This window comes from Podarcis melisellensis, assembly GCF_964234715.1.
Source record: "Podarcis melisellensis genome assembly, chromosome: 8".
Taxonomy (NCBI): domain Eukaryota; kingdom Metazoa; phylum Chordata; class Lepidosauria; order Squamata; family Lacertidae; genus Podarcis; species Podarcis melisellensis.
In genome coordinates this window covers 62,440,315-62,457,970 of record NC_138540.1, presented here as the reverse complement: position 1 = coordinate 62,457,970, position 17,656 = coordinate 62,440,315, and the positions used below count along the sequence as shown (strand labels likewise).

General features: G+C 44.5%; 1 protein-coding gene across 2 annotated transcripts in view; it reads left to right on the top strand.

Annotated features, from left to right (window-relative positions):
• Positions 1 to 17,302, top strand: part of LOC309375602 (protein argonaute-1) — a 39,235-nt gene extending 21,933 nt beyond the window's left edge. For both annotated transcript variants that reach the window (XM_081921440.1, XM_081921441.1), the window contains 12 exons: positions 243 to 390; positions 2,583 to 2,702; positions 4,771 to 4,893; positions 6,337 to 6,470; positions 7,292 to 7,476; positions 9,013 to 9,172; positions 11,040 to 11,130; positions 11,726 to 11,920; positions 12,819 to 12,953; positions 13,267 to 13,368; positions 14,019 to 14,218; positions 16,014 to 17,302. In XM_081921440.1, the coding sequence (XP_081777566.1) occupies positions 243 to 390; positions 2,583 to 2,702; positions 4,771 to 4,893; positions 6,337 to 6,470; positions 7,292 to 7,476; positions 9,013 to 9,172; positions 11,040 to 11,130; positions 11,726 to 11,920; positions 12,819 to 12,953; positions 13,267 to 13,368; positions 14,019 to 14,218; positions 16,014 to 16,122 (1,702 nt within the window). In that variant the 3' untranslated portion in view covers positions 16,123 to 17,302. The remainder of the gene's footprint in view (positions 1 to 242; positions 391 to 2,582; positions 2,703 to 4,770; positions 4,894 to 6,336; positions 6,471 to 7,291; positions 7,477 to 9,012; positions 9,173 to 11,039; positions 11,131 to 11,725; positions 11,921 to 12,818; positions 12,954 to 13,266; positions 13,369 to 14,018; positions 14,219 to 16,013) is intronic.
• Positions 17,303 to 17,656: the final 354 nt, after the last annotated feature.

The following is a 17,656-nucleotide window of genomic DNA, read 5'->3' as shown; positions in this document are numbered from 1 at the left end:
TTTGTTGCCCTATAGGGCAAGAGTGCTCTTCCAGATAGCAATAACGCAGTAACGTTGGGGAAGCATCACACAACAACTTACAAAGCAGAATGATGTGTGGATGGTCCAGCATAAATTCACCACTAATGCGCAGTACAAGTCGTAGAGTGCACCTACAAGACCAATCAGTCTGGAGAGGCTCGAGGTCTTTTTCCTGGTTTTGTACCGGGCTCTCTAAACAGCTGTGGATTTCTTCTGTGTAGGTTCCCTCTCCAGCTGGAGAGCGGTCAGACGGTGGAGTGCACAGTAGCGCAGTACTTCAAGCAGAAATACAACCTCCAGCTCAAGTACCCCCACTTGCCATGTCTTCAAGTCGGCCAAGAGCAGAAGCACACATATCTACCTCTGGAGGTGAAAACTCATTTTTGGAATGGGATGGGGAAGATGGCTTTGAAATACCTCAAGGCTTTGCTGTTATAGTGGGGCGGCGGCGAGAGAGTGAGTGTGTGTGTGTTTGTGTGTGTGCGCGCCCTTGCATGAACAGTTATGTTCTGTTTCGTTCTTGTCCTTTTGAACCTTTTTGTGCTTCGGCCTCCAGCGGTTTTAAGACTTTTAATTTTTACTGAAAAACAAATTTAAAAAAAGAAACAAGAAGTGCCTAAACACAGAGACACAAAACAAAACACTGCAATTTTATACACAGAGAATAAATATATATATAATAAATATAATAAATAAATAATATATAATAAATATGTAATGAAAAAGAAATAAGCTGAATTTTCTTTCTTTCCCAACCATGGGACTTTGACCAATCTTCACTGCTTGCTTTACACTTCTGTGTAAAGTCCCATGGATTTCTCAGCTGGTTAGAACGTGGTGTTGATAACACCAAGTTTGCAGGGTTTGGTCCTCCATATGATACAGCTGCATATTCCTGCATTGCAGGGGTTGATCAATGATCCTCAGGGCCTCTTCTGACTCTACAATTCTATGAATCTTGCCTTCTATTGTCACATCTTCTAAAATTTAACTTTGTTGTGTTTTATTATCCTGCTTTTCAGACGAATAATGTCTTCCGAACAGAAAAGAACCACAGGCCCAACCCTCAGGCTTATAGACTAAAAAGACAAGATGCAAGAAGGGAAAGCAGGTGGAGAAGGAAAAGGAGGGGACAATCTTTTTAAATCCTTCCCCTTAGCAAATGCTCTGAAACTAATTGGAGGCTCATAATCTTGCCCATTCACCTTGCCTTTTAAAGTCCCCTCGGTGAATAATTTCAATGCGATGCCCCCCATTCCCTTCTCCCTTTCCATGCCAAGTGCTCAGCACAAATTCTGCCTGCTTGGCTCAAATTAAGGGTAGGCGGGACTCAATAGTGACTAGTGGATACATGGTGGATTGGAACACAGGAAGCTTCTAGACACACTGGTCTGGTACACACGTACTGGTAAAACATAGTTTGAAATGAACTACGGTTTACCATGAACAAGTAGCATGCTGGTGCATGCCAGTGAATTGCACCTGTTTTGCATCTCCCTTTCCAGAAGTGGGAAGCAAAACCACAGAATGGCTGACTTCACCTAATGTGTGAAACAGCACTCATTGTTTCTCTGCAAACTACTACTGGAAGCCAAGGTTTTGGTTTTTTAAAAGGAACCCATGAATCCTGGCTTGCACAGAATGCTAAGTCAGCTTCTCCATGGTTTTCGCCTCCTGACTCTGGGAAGGGAGGAGTGCAGCGGCTGCTATTGGGCAGCATGCACTAGCACACTGCTTGTTCATGGTAAACCATGGCTTTGTTTCTGACCATGGCTTAATGTTCACATGTGAACCACTGCCCAATGGTCTCTTACTGGCCCCTGAGCATGGCTGTCTTAATGGTTTGTCCAAGATTCTGAGAGGGCTGTTAGTACAACAGTTTTACAAATTGAAGTGCTCCATTATCACACACAAAATTTATGGGAAATTGGCTCCCAACTCAGGAGCTATTTGGCTGTATTTGCAAGTTTTCCATAGCTGTGGTCAGGCAAAGTTTATGTTTTCCTCTAATGTACCGTATTTTTTCGCGTATAAGACTATATCGTTTCCGAAATTTTTGAAGTTTAAAATAAGGGGTTGTCTTATACACGGATAGTGCACAGTGCATTTTCTTAATTTTGAGTCCCAAAAAATAGGGGGCGTCTTATACACAGGGAAAAATACGGTATATCCTGTATGAATCTCCTTCTGCAGTCCCCCAGAGAGGCCCTGTTTTGTGTTCCTCTACCATTGGCGGTTAAGCTGATTGACACAAGAATCAAGGCCTTCTCTGTAGTGGTGCCAGCTTTGTAGAACTTCCTTCTGAAGAAGGAGCAGCAGTCCTGGAGTACTGAGGACTCCTTGTTTCTCCAGGGGGTTGGGGCAGGCTGATCCAGATTAACAGGAAGCTGCTGCTGTTTTCCATAAGTGTTCTTATATGCTGCTGATGACATTGATCTGAGTTTTAAGTGTGTGCTTGTTTTATGCTTTCATTGTTGTCCATCTGGAAGACCAGTATTGGGCCCAAAGGGCAAGATAGTAATTTAACAAAAACAACGATTAAAAATAAATGTCTTTGGCAGGTATGTAACATTGTGGCTGGCCAGCGGTGCATTAAGAAACTAACGGACAATCAGACCTCCACCATGATCAAAGCAACAGCGAGGTCTGCCCCGGATAGGCAAGAGGAGATTAGCCGGCTGGTATGTGCCTCTTGTCTTTTTGCTCTTGTGGGAGGGAAGCAGCAAGCGCTTGTGAGCTTTCTGTTCTTTTGGGCTGGCAACTTGCAAGTGAGGGTTTGTGAACTGCTGCTGAGGACAGTGAGAGCTTTATGATTTAGTGGTGCAATTCAAATGGGGTTGGCTGGGGCAGAGATCTGCCTCCACCCAACCCTATAACAACTCGGGTAGTCTCTGCCAGCAGAGCTATGGCAGAGTCTCTCAAAGCCAAAACTCATGTACTTTAAAACTTCAGGAGTTCTAGGTTGCTGTCAATATTTGTATCTCTTCATATCTACCAGAATTTTAGGATGGGGCAGGGCAGGAAGTATGGGGCTTTCTGAGTGTTTAGCCACAAAAGCTACAAAACCTTTGACCTAAATCCCTCCAGGTCTTATGGAACTAGTGCTGAAGTGATGTGATCCTGCCATTACCTGGGTAGAGCTTTCTGCAATCGATTGACAGATTCCAGCACCATAATCATTTGAAGTGTTCCACTAGGAGCTTTCACAGGCCAGGCCTGTGTTATTTATCCTGAAGACTGCTGGCTGCCCATGCTTTGCTTAAACTATTGCCTATATTTTCCACTCTTATGAGTAGTGTTTCTTTTTTGCCAGTGTAGCTGTTGGAAAGCATGTTCTGTTTGGATAAATATATTTTTATTATATTTATATATCATTCTTCCAGCCAAGTTTAAAACTAAATTTTAATATTACAATGGAAAATGGGAAAGAGATGTGGAAAGGAAACCCCTTGAGTTAGTTTCTGCAAAAAAAAGAGAGAGAAAAGGTTCTTTTAAACTCACACATTGTTGATACCTCACTCTAAGAACACTAAGCTTAATATATGCAGTGAGTCCTGTATGTTGTCGATGTGGGTGCCCAGAATTGGGCACATACGTACATATGTGGTGGGGATGTGATGTCATACAAGTTTTTTGGGGGGAAATCTTACTGGAATGTAGTAAAATAATAAGCTACTACATAGATCATTTCCTGATACTGGTGTTGTTAACTATATTTGATGACCAAAATTCAGATGAACCATATAAAAAGGTTTTATTGATGTTATTGGCTGCAGCTAGACAGGTAATAGCAAGAAATCAGAAAACGAGAGAGAGGGACATTTCAGGAATGGAAAATTTTATTGTAGCAAAATGCTTTAATGGAAGGATTGACGAAGCAAGTGCAACTGATGAGACAGACAAGCATGGAAGGTGATTTTGTAGGGCAGTGCTTTCGGTTCATTCTATGGTTAGGAAGTTGTGAAACTGGAACCTCAGCAGCTTCAAAATAACCTGACTGGAGAGACTTGATAGTTTGATATGAAACAATACATTGCTATTCACATTCTTCCTATGTATTATGAAAATAAGAATAGTGGCACAAAGGGTAGCATTGTATACCTCCCATGAATTCTATGTATTGTATTTTTTTGTGTTATTATAAGTGAAAAATAAAAAGTTAAAAGTTATTTGTGCAGTATGTACACATAGATCAGCTGTGGTCCATTTCTGGCCTGTGAGCCTAATTTGGCCTGGCCGGGGGGGGAGTCCCTAATTAGGCATGTGAGGCCATTTGCCCCAAACCACACCCATCTGCACCACACCTGACATAATATGTGAATTCAAATGTGGGGCAGATAAAGACTGGCTGCCTTAGAAGTTCCTGATGAGAATTCCCTAGTGTAGCTGATGGGGCTTTCTCTTGGCACCAATCAGCTGATGAGTACTGAGAACAGGCCCTTTGGAGGGTGCACTGTTGGTGCCAATCAGTTGAGTGGAGCTGAGTTATCCCCTTTGAAGTAGTCATCTGATGTCAGAGTTGACCTATGGTGGGTGGGGCGGCTGAGGAACCAAGCCGATAGCCAGCTTCAGCTCTCCACCATGGACATAGACAATAAAATAGGAAATTCTGTTTTCAGAAGGAGCCCTTAAAACAAAACATAAGCACCAAAGCAGAAAGATCTGCAAAAAGCTAACTTAGAGCAGCAAGGGGAAAGTTGATGCAGAAAGTGAGGCACTCAGTAAAATGTAACCATCCTTGTTTTTCAGATGAAGAACGCCAGTTATAACCTGGACCCATACATACAGGAGTTTGGCATAAAGGTGAAGGATGACATGACTGAAGTGACTGGGCGTGTCCTGCCAGCCCCAATTTTACAGTATGGAGGACGGGTAAGCACCCAAGGGTCTCTCAAGTGCTCCTGGTGGTGGGGGGTGGCAGATTCTCTTAGAGTAACTGACCAGTAGTAATATCTAAGGAATGGACATTTTGACACCCCCTCCCCAAAGCCTTCCATCAGTCACCATATAAATTGTGTTTAATTCTCAGGATTCTGGGTTCAAGCCCCACATTGGGCAAAAGATTCCTGCATTACAAGGGGGGCTTGACTAGGTGACCCTTCCAGCTCCACAATTCTACGATTTTATGACTGTTATCTTTTACGGGTGAAATCCTTTCAAGATGGCTTACAGAATAAAATTATATCTGTCCCACCACAGGAAGGCTACAAGAGAGGGCCTTCTTGGGGGCTGCTCGCAATGGATTGTGGAGCTCCCTTCGGGGGGGAATCGCGGCTGGTCCCCTTTTGCTTCCCTTTTGCTGGCAGGGAAATAACTTTGTTTGTTTAGAGAAGCCTTTGGCTGCTAACTGATGACTGTGGCAGGGTCTTCTGAGGGCGGGTGTTGCACATTTTGTTTGGGTGCTTTTAAATAATTTTAATTTTAAATAATTCAGTGCTGTTTTTAATAGGGAAACTTGTATATTTTTATTATTTATAGTGCTTGGTGGGAGTGGCCACCAATTTGGATGGCTTTGAGAGAGGATCAGACAAATGCATGGAGCGCAAGCTACTGGCCACAATGACTATATTCTGCCTCCCCTGTCAGCGGCAGTATGCCTCTTGTTTACCAGTTGCTGGGAGTCGCAGTTGGGCAGAGTGCTGTTGCGCTTAGGCCCAGCTTGTAGGCTTTCCACAGGCATCTGACTGGCCGCTGTGAAAACAGGATGCTGGACTGTATAGACCATTGTATAGACCATTGGCCTGATTCAGCAGGCTTGTCTTAGATTTTAATAAACAGTTAAGCTTGGATATTGACGCCAGATGAACCCCAGGGCCCTCTCCCCCAAATTGACTAGCCATCCTCTAAAGCGGTTATCTGTGTGGGGCATGTAGGGCAAATGATTCCCAAACTCCCCTGGTAAGGTAAAGGGACCCCTGACCATTAGGTCCAGTCGTGGCCGACTCTGGGGTAGTGGCGCTCATCTCGCCTTATTGGTTGAGGGAGCCGGCGTACAGCTTCTGGGTCATGTGGCCAGCATGACTAAGCCACTTCTGGCGAACCAGAGCAGTGCACGGAAACGCCGTTTACCTTCCCGCCGAAGCGGTACCTATTTATCTACTTGCACTTTGACGTGCTTTCAAACTGCTAGGTTGGCAGGAGCAGGGACCGAGCAACGGGAGCTCACCCCGTCGCGGGGATTCGAACTGCCGACCTTCTGATCGGCAAGTTCTAGGCTCTGTGGTTTAACCCACAGCTCCACCCGCGTCCCAAAAAACTCCCCTGGTAGGTGGTGTTTATTTTAAAAGACCAATTCACCATTTTCTTTCCCTGCAGAACCGTGCCATCGCCACACCCAACCAGGGGGTATGGGACATGAGGGGGAAGCAGTTCTACAATGGCATTGAGATCAAAGTCTGGGCCATAGCCTGTTTCGCCCCCCAGAAGCAATGCAGGGAAGAAGTTCTGAAGTAAGTGAGTGGTATGTTTGTGGGTGTGGGGAACTGGATGGCTATAGAAGGACAACGGCTTAGAGTCACTCTTCTGCAAGCAAAAGGACCCAGGTTCAATCCCTGGCATCTCCAGTTAGAGTTCAAAAGGTGTAGGTGATACTGAGTTTGATGGATCAATGGCTCGTCTTGGTATAAGGCAGCTTCCTAGATTTCTACTAGGGAGCTGGATCAGATATTGAACCAGCAGCATAATGTATTCTGGCAGTTTTTTGGGGATGCCCCTGGAAAACTAGTGTTGAGAAGCTGGCAGCAGTTCCTCATTGGCTGTAGAACCTGAGGCCTTGTTCCTGAGTATGGCAGGGTTTTCCCTCCCATCCAGGGCTATGGGCGATTGCTTGGAGATGGTTCCTTCATTCCTGGGTGGGCCACAGGTTCTCCTCCCAATGTTGTTGGACTCCCATTAGCCCCAGCCAGAGTAGCCAGTGGTCAGGGATGATGGGAGCTATAGTCAAAAATACAACAACTGGAGGGCCACTGGTTCCCTTCACTGCTTCCTGTGGGCTTAGGGACAACTAGCAGACTTTTGAGATGGATTTTTAGTTCTCCGTCCTGGACCCAACACACCCCTCAGTGCAGTGATGAGAAACCTGTGGCCCTCTACACTGCAGCGCCCATCTTTCTTGAGTGTTGGCTCTGCTGGCTGGGACTAATGGGAGTTGGGAAGGCCATGGATTCCCCATCCTATGCAACAGCACTGCTTGTTAGAGGGATAACCAGTCATAATAAACTCTTCCTGCATCCTCCTTTCAAACCTCATTTTCTTCCCCCCCGTGCCGTAGGAACTTTACAGACCAGCTGCGCAAGATCTCCAAGGATGCAGGGATGCCAATCCAGGGCCAGCCGTGTTTCTGCAAATATGCACAAGGTGCAGACAGTGTGGAGCCCATGTTCCGTCACCTTAAGAACACCTATTCAGGGCTCCAGCTTATCATAGTCATCCTGCCAGGGAAGACGCCGGTGTATGGTATGTTAACAGGAAAGGAGAGAGTTGCTGGAAGGGGGGAGGACAAAAGGGAATTTCTGTCCATTGAACCCTTAATAATCCAACACTTCCAGTTGCCAATTTCCCCTTCTCGGACAAGATTTTTGAGTGGGCGGTTGCAGACCAGATCCGTGTGCTCTTGGAGAAAGCTGGTTTTCTAGATCTGTTTTAATTGGGGTTTAGGCCTGATTTTGGCACAGAATCTGCTTCGGTTGCCCTGTGGTTTTTGAAAGGAGGACAGTAAACAAATGTAAATACTATGATGATGATGACTACTACTACTATATATTTCTTTTTCTACTATATATTTCTGTGCCTTTGAACGTAGAAAGTTAGTGCAGCAGGGACTAGGCTAAAACCCCTTTTCTTTAGAAGTTAGATTTCTATGTTTAGCGTTAAGAAGATTTATCCCACACCTTCAAAGTTAGTTGGCTTTTTCTGGGCCAAACAAACAAAATCCCACAATAACAAGCACAAACAAACAAATGGCCTCCAGTAAAAGTAGAAACCTAGGAAAACTTAAAAACTGTAAAAGCTTTTTGAAAGCCTGAGAAGGGACAACAATAAAGTGGGAGCCAGACAAGCCTTCCTCAGGTAGCAATTTCACAGGCAAGGTTGCCACCATTGAAAAGGTATTCTCCATGGCTTTTGCTGACTGCCTTACTTAAATTGGACATCCATGGGAGTATGGGAGAAGAAGATCCAACCAGTATATTGGTCTCATACTGTGTAGATAAGCATCACCGCTTTGAACTGAGCCTGGAAGTGGATAGGGAGCCAATTATGTTGTTTCAGAACAGATGTAATAGATCCCACCTCTTGGGGGGAGAGCTGTGGCTGAGTGGTAGAATGAAAAAGTGCCAGGTTCAACTGCAACATCTCCAGACACAGTTTGGAGAGATGCCAGTCAGTATAGACAATACTGAGCCAGATGGTTTCACTTGATATAAGGAAGCTTCCTGTGTTCCTAAAGCAAAGTGTACAGGAAGTGGTGAAGAGCTTTCTTTTTCTTGCTCCTGTTGGCTGTGTATCATGTTATGAGAAAGCTTGCAGGTTTCTCACAGGCATCTGGTTGGCCAATGTGAGAACAGGATGCTGGACCTCATAGGTCTTCGGCTTGATGCTGCAAGGCTGCTCTTCTGTCCCTGTTAGCCATCTGGCAGTTCTGCACTAGTTGAGTTTCTGGACTGTCTTCAAGGTTAGCCCCACATAGAGTTTATTACGGTAATCCAGCCTCTGTAGTTACAGATTTTAGGAGCACATTTTCAAGATGAAAAAAAGAAAATTAAGATTTGTGGCCTTTGCCCCCCCCCTGCGCTGTAGTTTGAAGCGATGCAGTGCATGTAGGTCTACAAACCCGAATGCTTTAAAATCAGCTCTGGAATTCTCAGCCTCTCTTAAAGCTATCCCTCCACATATCAAATGGAAACCTTCCCCAGATATGTTCCTGCTATTATTTTCAAGGAGAAGCCTCAAGGTGCCTGTTGCTTTAACAAGCTTTTACTCTTCTGTCTGCAGCGGAGGTAAAGCGTGTGGGGGACACGCTCCTGGGGATGGCTACCCAGTGCGTGCAAGTCAAGAATGTTGTGAAGACATCGCCGCAGACTCTTTCCAACCTCTGCCTCAAGATCAATGTCAAGCTCGGTGGGATCAACAACATCCTGGTGCCTCACCAGCGGTATGTTTGCCAAGTGGGATGGAAGGGAAGTACCTTCACTTGAACTCCCCCCCCCCGCCCCCGCCCAGTGATGTTGTAGCTCACACAAGGACACCCTGCTACCTGGCATAACTGAACAAGAACTCATGATTAGGGATGTAAGAAGGCATTGATCTCCCTTTTGTCCTGTATTGGTTGCATGCAGCTGCTTCTGTTCTGCCATTCGTATTCCACCCCAAACTATGCTGTTCAGCTCCACATCCACTGTGGTGAAATTACGTGACACACGTAATTTTTGTCGTTCCGTCGTTCCACCCCATTCATTTCAGTGCAAAGTAAACGAGGCGCAAAACGGGGTGAGGTGGGGGACTTAATCAATTGTGTATTGTTTGTGGATGGAAAAAACAACAGCAACAATGAATACTGATCATATTTACCGGATTGATTTGCACTGGCAGTTTCTATTCCCATTTCTGTCAGAATTCTGACATCCATACTTGTGACCCTGAAAATCTCAGCTTTGGCTCTCATTTAGAAACAAAAAGTGAAGCTCTGGCCCCAGTAGTCACCCCAAGCACTTGGGCGCAGAGAGTCCATAAGAGAGTGGGAGAGGGAAAACTCAAGGCAGACCAATGTACCATATCGGTACTTGTACCAATCGGTACTATTGGACTTGAGCCTTCCTCCCTTTCCCCCAGTCTTTTGTCAGCCTTTTAAATACACATTTCTCTCCCATTGAACTCAAAAGAAGGGGGGGGAGTATGCCAGCCACAAGGCTGCTGGTGTCCTCCACCCCCAACCCCCCAGTTCCCAAATCTGAAGATAATGTTAGGAGAACAGGAGAGCTTGGGAACCAGAGGATCCAAAAGCTCCTTTGAGTTGCCCCTGCATCTGAAATGCAACTTCTTTGCCGCTCTCCACTCCTGAAGCACTAGCGGCCAAGGAGGTGACTGTGGTTGCAAGATGGGTGCCTTTATGGGCGGACCTCGTCTACCTAGGGAGATCTGCGATATCCTATGGCCCCTGGGATGCTCTTCCAGGGACCACAGGAGTGCAGCCGCAAGACGTAAAACAAAGGAACATATCATCTGCATCCGAAGAACCTTCCTGTTGAACTGATAAATTTGATTCTTTGTCCTAGAATGAACTACACATAGTAAGTGGAATTATGTAACTGCTCATTTTTTGCCCTGTTCATAATTTCCAATATTTTATAGGCAACACTCTCCACTATTTCTCCAGTGCTTTGCATTTTTTAATTTAAAAAATCTAGTTTGTAAACCAAGTTTACAGTCCAGATTTTTTTTAAAAATGAGAAATTACTACCGAACCATAACTCTTACAAGTAAGCAGTAATAAAAGGGTCACCTGAAATGTTTCATGGCTTAAACATTCAGCCAGTTATACAATTACACTGAATACTTTATGAGAGCTTTTTATCAGATTTCTCATCGTTTTTATCTCCAGCTGTTACTCTGGTTTTTTAAAAATGAATATGAATGAAGAAATATATTAAGAAGAAATGTGGACAGTTTAGAACGCAGTAAGTCAGCCCAGAGGAAGAGCTTACTGAAAATATCAGGATTTCTCTTGGCAGTGGAAAATCACCAGCGAGGGAGCCTGATGAACACACTTTCAGGAGTTCTTTGGGACTTGGCTTGGAATTTCGGGGAGGAGACGGGGGAGATAAAAGCATGTAACTCTGATTATACTGCTTGTCAGTAACTTGCTTAAACAGAAGGAAGTAACTTGCTTTAATTTAGCTACAAAACGTTGGATGGCTAGCTTTTGCAGAACGGTGTTCCCCACAAAATGCTAGGTTTTTTTTAATAAAAAAATATCTCTGGTTGTATTTGGTACTAAATCTTCTACTCAATCTTGTTCCCAGGTCTGCTGTCTTTCAGCAGCCAGTCATATTCCTTGGAGCTGATGTGACTCATCCCCCAGCAGGTGATGGAAAGAAGCCTTCTATAACAGCTGTAAGTTTTACCTCTCAAATGTTGTGGTGTGTAATAGGCTGGCTCGGCCCCAGACCATCAGGAAGGGAAGAGCCATAGTTCAGAGATAGAACACATGCTTTGTGTGCAGAGAGGCCCAGTTTCAGTCTCCAGGGAAGTCTGGGAATGCCTCCTGCCTAAAACCCTGGAAAACCATTGCCAATCGGTGTAGACAATACTGAGCTAGATGGACCATAGCTTTGGTTCGGTATAAGACATTGTTCTGTGTGCCTGTCTGGAGCACTCGGCCACCACCTCAGATGTGCTCCAACCTGCTCATTCAGGATGGAGTTCAGTGAGAGGCTCACATAGGTACATTTGCCTTGTGTCCATGTAGCCCAGCACAGATGTCTAGGGAGTTGCCTCTTAAGTCCCCTAGCGTAGGGAGAGGCAGTGTTGTCTTCAGCCTGTTCTCTCCCATTTGTCTTCACCAGTTGACAGTCCTTCACTTTCATCAGGATTGCTACCCACACCCAAGCCTGACAGAAATAAAACAGGGTGAAGTTCTTAATAATAATAACAATTCTCAGTTTCAGTGGCATGCAAGTTTCACACTTTTGCTCTTTATGGGCTGCAGGTGGTGGGCAGTATGGATGCCCACCCAAGCCGTTACTGTGCCACCGTGCGGGTTCAGCGGCCCCGGCAGGAGATCATAGAGGACCTGTCGTACATGGTGAGAGAGCTCCTCATCCAGTTTTACAAGTCCACTCGCTTCAAACCCACCCGCATAATCTTCTACCGTGATGGAGTGCCGGAGGGACAGCTCCCACAGGTGAGGGGGCCTCTTTTCCTCAATAGTACCAGCAGGAATGGATCCTGCGCAGGAAGCTTCGTTCGCATTAGGCGGAAAGGACAGAGGTTTGCAGTAGGTACAGGTTAGGAATTGCCCAGTTTAAGGTGGGCTTCAGTAGTAGATAAGTTCTGTTGAATTTGACTAACTGGATTTTTGTAAACCGCTTTAAGATTTTTTACAATCAAGTGGTGTATAAATTTTATGAAATAAATAAAGGTTCATTTAGTCTAGGTCTGGGTGACCTGTGGCTCTGCAGATGATGATGATGGTGATTATGATTTTGTTGACAGCTATAACTTCCACCATCCCATTTGTCTTGGTGGCTGGGGTTGATGGAAACTGGAGCCCAATGACATCTAAAGGGCCCCAAATTTCCCAGCCCTGGGTTATGGGAGACCCAGAGGCAGGGCACAAGGGCAACAGCTACTGATTTTCAGGAGTAAACATTTCAAGAGGGTCCATTTAGGTATTAATAGCTGTTGATAGGCCTCTCTCTCATCGTGATTTTTGCCTCCTCCCCCTTTAAAGCCACCTTAAGCCTGTAGATGTGCCTACAACCTGGGGCAGCCAATTCAGTAAATTAACCATACATTAGTCTTACAAAGTGCTTTATCTTTTGTTGAGTTGTGCTAAATTCACTTCCAGTCCATTTTACTGGGTGAAAAAGTTTACAATTGGCTGTAATCGTGCCTTAGAATAAGGTGGCCTCAAACTTTTTTTAATTAAAAAAAATGCTCTTCATATGATCAAGCAAAAAACAATAATAAAAATAAATGGCTCAATGAATAGATTATCTTTCTAGAAACAGAAGTGGGGGCAGCATGGTGTTTTCTTTTTCCTTCTACCTTTTAAAGCATTATGGCTGCTTTTCTCTTAGATCCTTCATTATGAGCTCCTGGCCATCCGTGATGCCTGCATCAAATTGGAGAAGGACTACCAGCCAGGCATTACTTACATTGTTGTGCAGAAACGACACCACACTCGCCTCTTCTGTGCAGATAAGAATGAGAGGGTGAGGATCAGTGATGGGGCATGCTTCAAATTAGGTCTTTTGGTTGTGTAAACACAGATCAGCGAGGCTAACAAGTGGCAATTGTGGAACTGCTGATAGCATTAATAAAGCCTGAGCGGTTTAAGATTAATTTAATTTTTCTCTTTTATTTTGTTTGGCACAGCAGTTCCCTAACTAACTTGCTTGAGATCCCTAAAGGATAGTGGAGGCATCCAGGCAATTGCTTTTTCTTAGCATCTTGCTTAAACATCCCAGACAATTTCTCTTGCTAACAGCATTTATGCTTTTGTTTCCTTTGTAATAAACTCTGCAGATTGGTAAAAGTGGGAACATTCCAGCGGGAACGACAGTGGATACAAACATTACTCATCCGTTTGAGTTTGACTTCTACCTGTGTAGTCATGCTGGCATTCAGGTACTGTGTATTAATGACCTTTTTTATTTAAGGAGAGGAGGTGATTTAGATAATAGCCGGAATCCCAAAGTATACTTCAGTTTTCCTACCCCTATAATCCCTGTTCTCTTTTTGTGGAGGGAGGCAATAGCAAGGAAGGACCTGGTGAATGGGCACCAGTTTATTGTGGCTCCCTGAAGCAGAGGTTCTATGGGGGCTGTAGATCTGGGGAAGGAGCAGCAGTTGGCTCTGTTACATGGAGTTGACCATGAGGGAAGATAAAACAAGAGGACCAAGTTGAGTCGGTGGCCTCTGGGTTTTGTGGGTCACCATAGTGGTGGTTGGAATTTACCTAGAGGTTCTTGAATGCACAAAGCACTTCATATTAGCTCAGTAATCCATATGTCAGCCTGGTAAGATGTTGATATTACTATATCCATAATGCCAATGGGGATTGGAAGCTGGGGGAGGTCTTGTCTACGGCCACCTAGCACAGGGGTGGCAAACCCATGGGCCAGATTGCGTGTGCATTGGCTGCTTTTGCATATAGCCTTTGGACTGAAAAGGTTAGCTACTACCCCTGTAGATGGACCATCTGTCCACTGCACTTAGGAAGTTATCATCATTCCTCCCTGTGTACCCTACTGAGTCCAGTTCTTCTTCCCACCCAGGGTACAAGCAGACCTTCCCATTATTACGTTCTTTGGGATGACAACCGGTTTACAGCGGATGAGCTTCAGATTCTCACCTACCAGCTTTGCCACACTTACGTACGCTGCACTCGCTCAGTCTCTATCCCAGCACCAGCATACTATGCCCGCTTGGTGGCATTTCGGGCGCGATATCACCTTGTGGACAAAGAGCATGACAGGTGAGCAGCTGGGTGTCTGTACATGTAGTACCTCTACTTGTTTGTTTCTATCCGTGGAGCAGGATAGACTAGGGCAGTTACGTGGCTCCACGGTAACTTGTTTTCCTTCACCATCATCACTGTGGTGGAAGCCCAATGACACCTGGGTTTGAATGTGTGTCTTCAGTTCTGAAGGAACAGATTTGTATGTCAGGAACATCCCATTTGTAGAGTCCCTGATGGGTTGATTGTCGCATTATACCACCAATAGGCATGGTGCTTTACGGAGCACAAGATGGCAGGTCACTGCTCGAAGGGGTTGCCATCTGAAAAACAACTGAAGGAGGGGAGAGGAAGTGGGAGGCAGAAGAGGGAAACAAGAGAAGGGTATATGATTGTTTCAGTTACACATACCTAGGGTTAGATGCATTGATAGTTCTTCACAGAGTAGATCCTGAGCCTTTGATAGTTGCATTGATAGATGCATTGATAGTTCTTCGCAGAGTAATGGGCCTGAGCTAGTCCTGTGTATTAATTTCATGGATCCACTCTTGAGTAGAACTAGCACTGGATAGGGTCCTTAGGCTTTGTTGAGAAAAGGGCAGGGTTGATGAATCTGTGGGCCTGCTAGAGTTGCCGTCATTATTGGGTACAGGTGGTGGGCAGCATGGATTCCTCCCTCCCCCCCCACAGCTGATTCTGTGCCACGGTGTGTTGGTAGCCAGCCTGGCCAATGATCAGGCTTTGTACTACAGAGAATTTGGAGGGCTACTGATTAGTGAACCCAAGATAACAGAAATGGCATTATACACCCCCTGTTTTTACTGTGTGAACCAGTGAGACGTACAGCCTGAGAGAACTGAGGACCAGTCAAGAGACCTGGAAGGCTGCATTTGGCTACCTGTCCTGTGGTTCCATACTTCTGTCTTAAAACATAATATTATTGAAAAATAAATTTATTACATTGTAACTTAACTTGTCAAAAAAGGCACTCAAAACAGAAAGGCACTTTGCAGTCAGCCAGATGCTGGAAGCTTAATTGTTAAAGAGGTGGTGCAGAATGGGCTGGACTCGAGAGAGCTCAGTCCCAGGTAGAACATCTCACAGATGTTCACTGTTGAGATCCTTGAAGGTTCTTCCTTGTCCGGCAGCAGCACCAATGATCAGTGATGAGCACTAGAGAAGATTCTGCAGATCAGACTGAGCTGACCGGAGGTCAGAGTTTGGTCTTTAGTTTTCTAGGTGCAAATAATTTATTTGCCCCAGAGAAGTGTTATAGCACACCTGGCAAGTCCTTTCTGTGCAGCCATACTTTATACTCATTCTTGGCTATGTCTGGATATTTATGATATTGTAACGCGAGTGGCACTGTGGTCTAACCACAGGGCCTAGGGCTTGCTGATCAGAAGGTTGGCGGTTCGAATCTCTGCGACGGGGTGAGCTCCCATTGTTCGGTCCAAGCTCCTGCCCACCTAGCAGTTTGAAAGCTCATCAAAGTGCAAGTAGATAAATAGGTACTGCTCCGGCGGGAAGGTAAACGGCATTTCTGTGTGCTGCTCAGGTTCACTAGAAGCGGCTTAGTCATGCTGGCTCCCTCAGCCAGTAGAGCGAGATGAGTGCCGCAACCCCAGAGTCGTCTGCAACTGGACCAAATGGTCAGGGTACCTTTACCTAAGACAGTTTTCTGCTGGGGCAATACTTATTTGCTTGTAGGCTTCTTACCTGGAATGGAAGCAATTCATAAGTAGTGGTTTTATATGTTGACAACTAATGCTTTGTTCTCTTTCCCCTCACACCCTGTTTCTTCCACTTTCAGCGGAGAAGGCAGTCACATATCTGGCCAGAGTAATGGTCGAGACCCTCAGGCCCTCGCCAAGGCTGTACAAGTTCATCAGGACACTTTACGTACCATGTACTTTGCTTGAAAGTATAACTTTTTTTACCTCACTCCAGAAAGCTTTCAGATTTGTAGGAGCCATAATTTAAAAAGAGGAAGCATTGGGAGCACCTTGCGGGCATCCAATGAGAAATCACTGCAGGGCGCAGATGGCGTTGGAGGCAGGAAACCAGCATCCTCTGGAATGAATGCAGGAGAGCCACTTAACCGGATGAACACACCTTTGTAGTCTTTGTTTTTCAGGCTTTCTAGTTACCTGACCAAACACACTAAGTATTTAAAACCAAGGAAGAGATCTGACTTCCTGTTAAGAAAAAAACAAAACGGTTTTCATTATTGGGACGGGGCGGGGGGGGACGCAATATTAGACTTTCTCGACTGTGAAATAACTGTTTTGGTTCTCCAATGCCAAATCAAACGCTGGTAAGATTTTTGTTTGTTATTGTTTGGGATGGGTGGGGGAAATGGGATTTGTAGAGCCTTAAAACAGATGACTAGATTTATAAAAACTAATATTTTAGGATACAAGATGCTTTAATTGGTGAAGAAGAAGAAAAAGCCAGTAGTTTATAGATTAATTTTAACACTCTTACCCTTCCCTATGAAGAAAATTTCTCCCCTTTATATATAATAATAATAATAAATAATAATAAATAATAATAATAATAACGTAAGGCACCCCCAGCACTTACCACAATGCCGAAAAGGAAACTTGTCTTCCGCCTGTTTAAAAGTGGGATAGCTGCTGCCCTTTTAATGCAACAGTCACATACTCAACTGTGGGCGAGTGCCTTACTGCAATGCTGCAAAATGTTGATGTTCGTTCACCTTTCAAAGGAAAAGAAAAGCAAACCAAGGATACTCTTGTCTCGGTGGTGGTCCAAAAAAATCTCCATCTTGAAGGTATTAGGAGTTCTTTTTTTAACGTTCACAGAGCTTTCAGTTTCATGTTAGCCTCACAGCCTCACGATGGGTTAAAATTCTGTGCACTTTTAACATGACATATGAATTTGGAGAGCTGCTGATAAAACCTGTTTTTGTTCTTTTGTTTTTATTTGATGTTGATTTTATTGTTCCTGATGTATTTCTTGAGTGGATTTTTTTAAAAAAAATTAATTTAAAAACTACATTTCTAACAAACGGGGTTTTGCAAGAGGAAGAATGTTTTTGCCTGCCCCATGAGCACAAATGAGAAACTCCATTATCAATTGATGTCCTGACTTTTTTTTAATATGCCGATGAAATTTTTTATTACCAAGTGTTATTTTTGTACGGTGCCGAGTCTTATTGCCAAAACTTACTCAAATCACTTATATATTCTCAGCGTTTACATCACAATATTCCCCCAGCAGCCCCCTCATACTTTGGAGTTTTCCTATAGCTTATGTGGTGGGTTGTGTTATGAGATTTTTGTTTGCTTTGGCAGCATGTATACTAAAATGCAAGTGATAGAGATTAGCGAGAGGCTGGCTGCTTTTCCATTAATCGAGCTGCAATCCACAAAGTCTTTATTTTTCTTTCCTAAAGTTTCACCCTATTTTCCCTTTTATTATAAACTATTA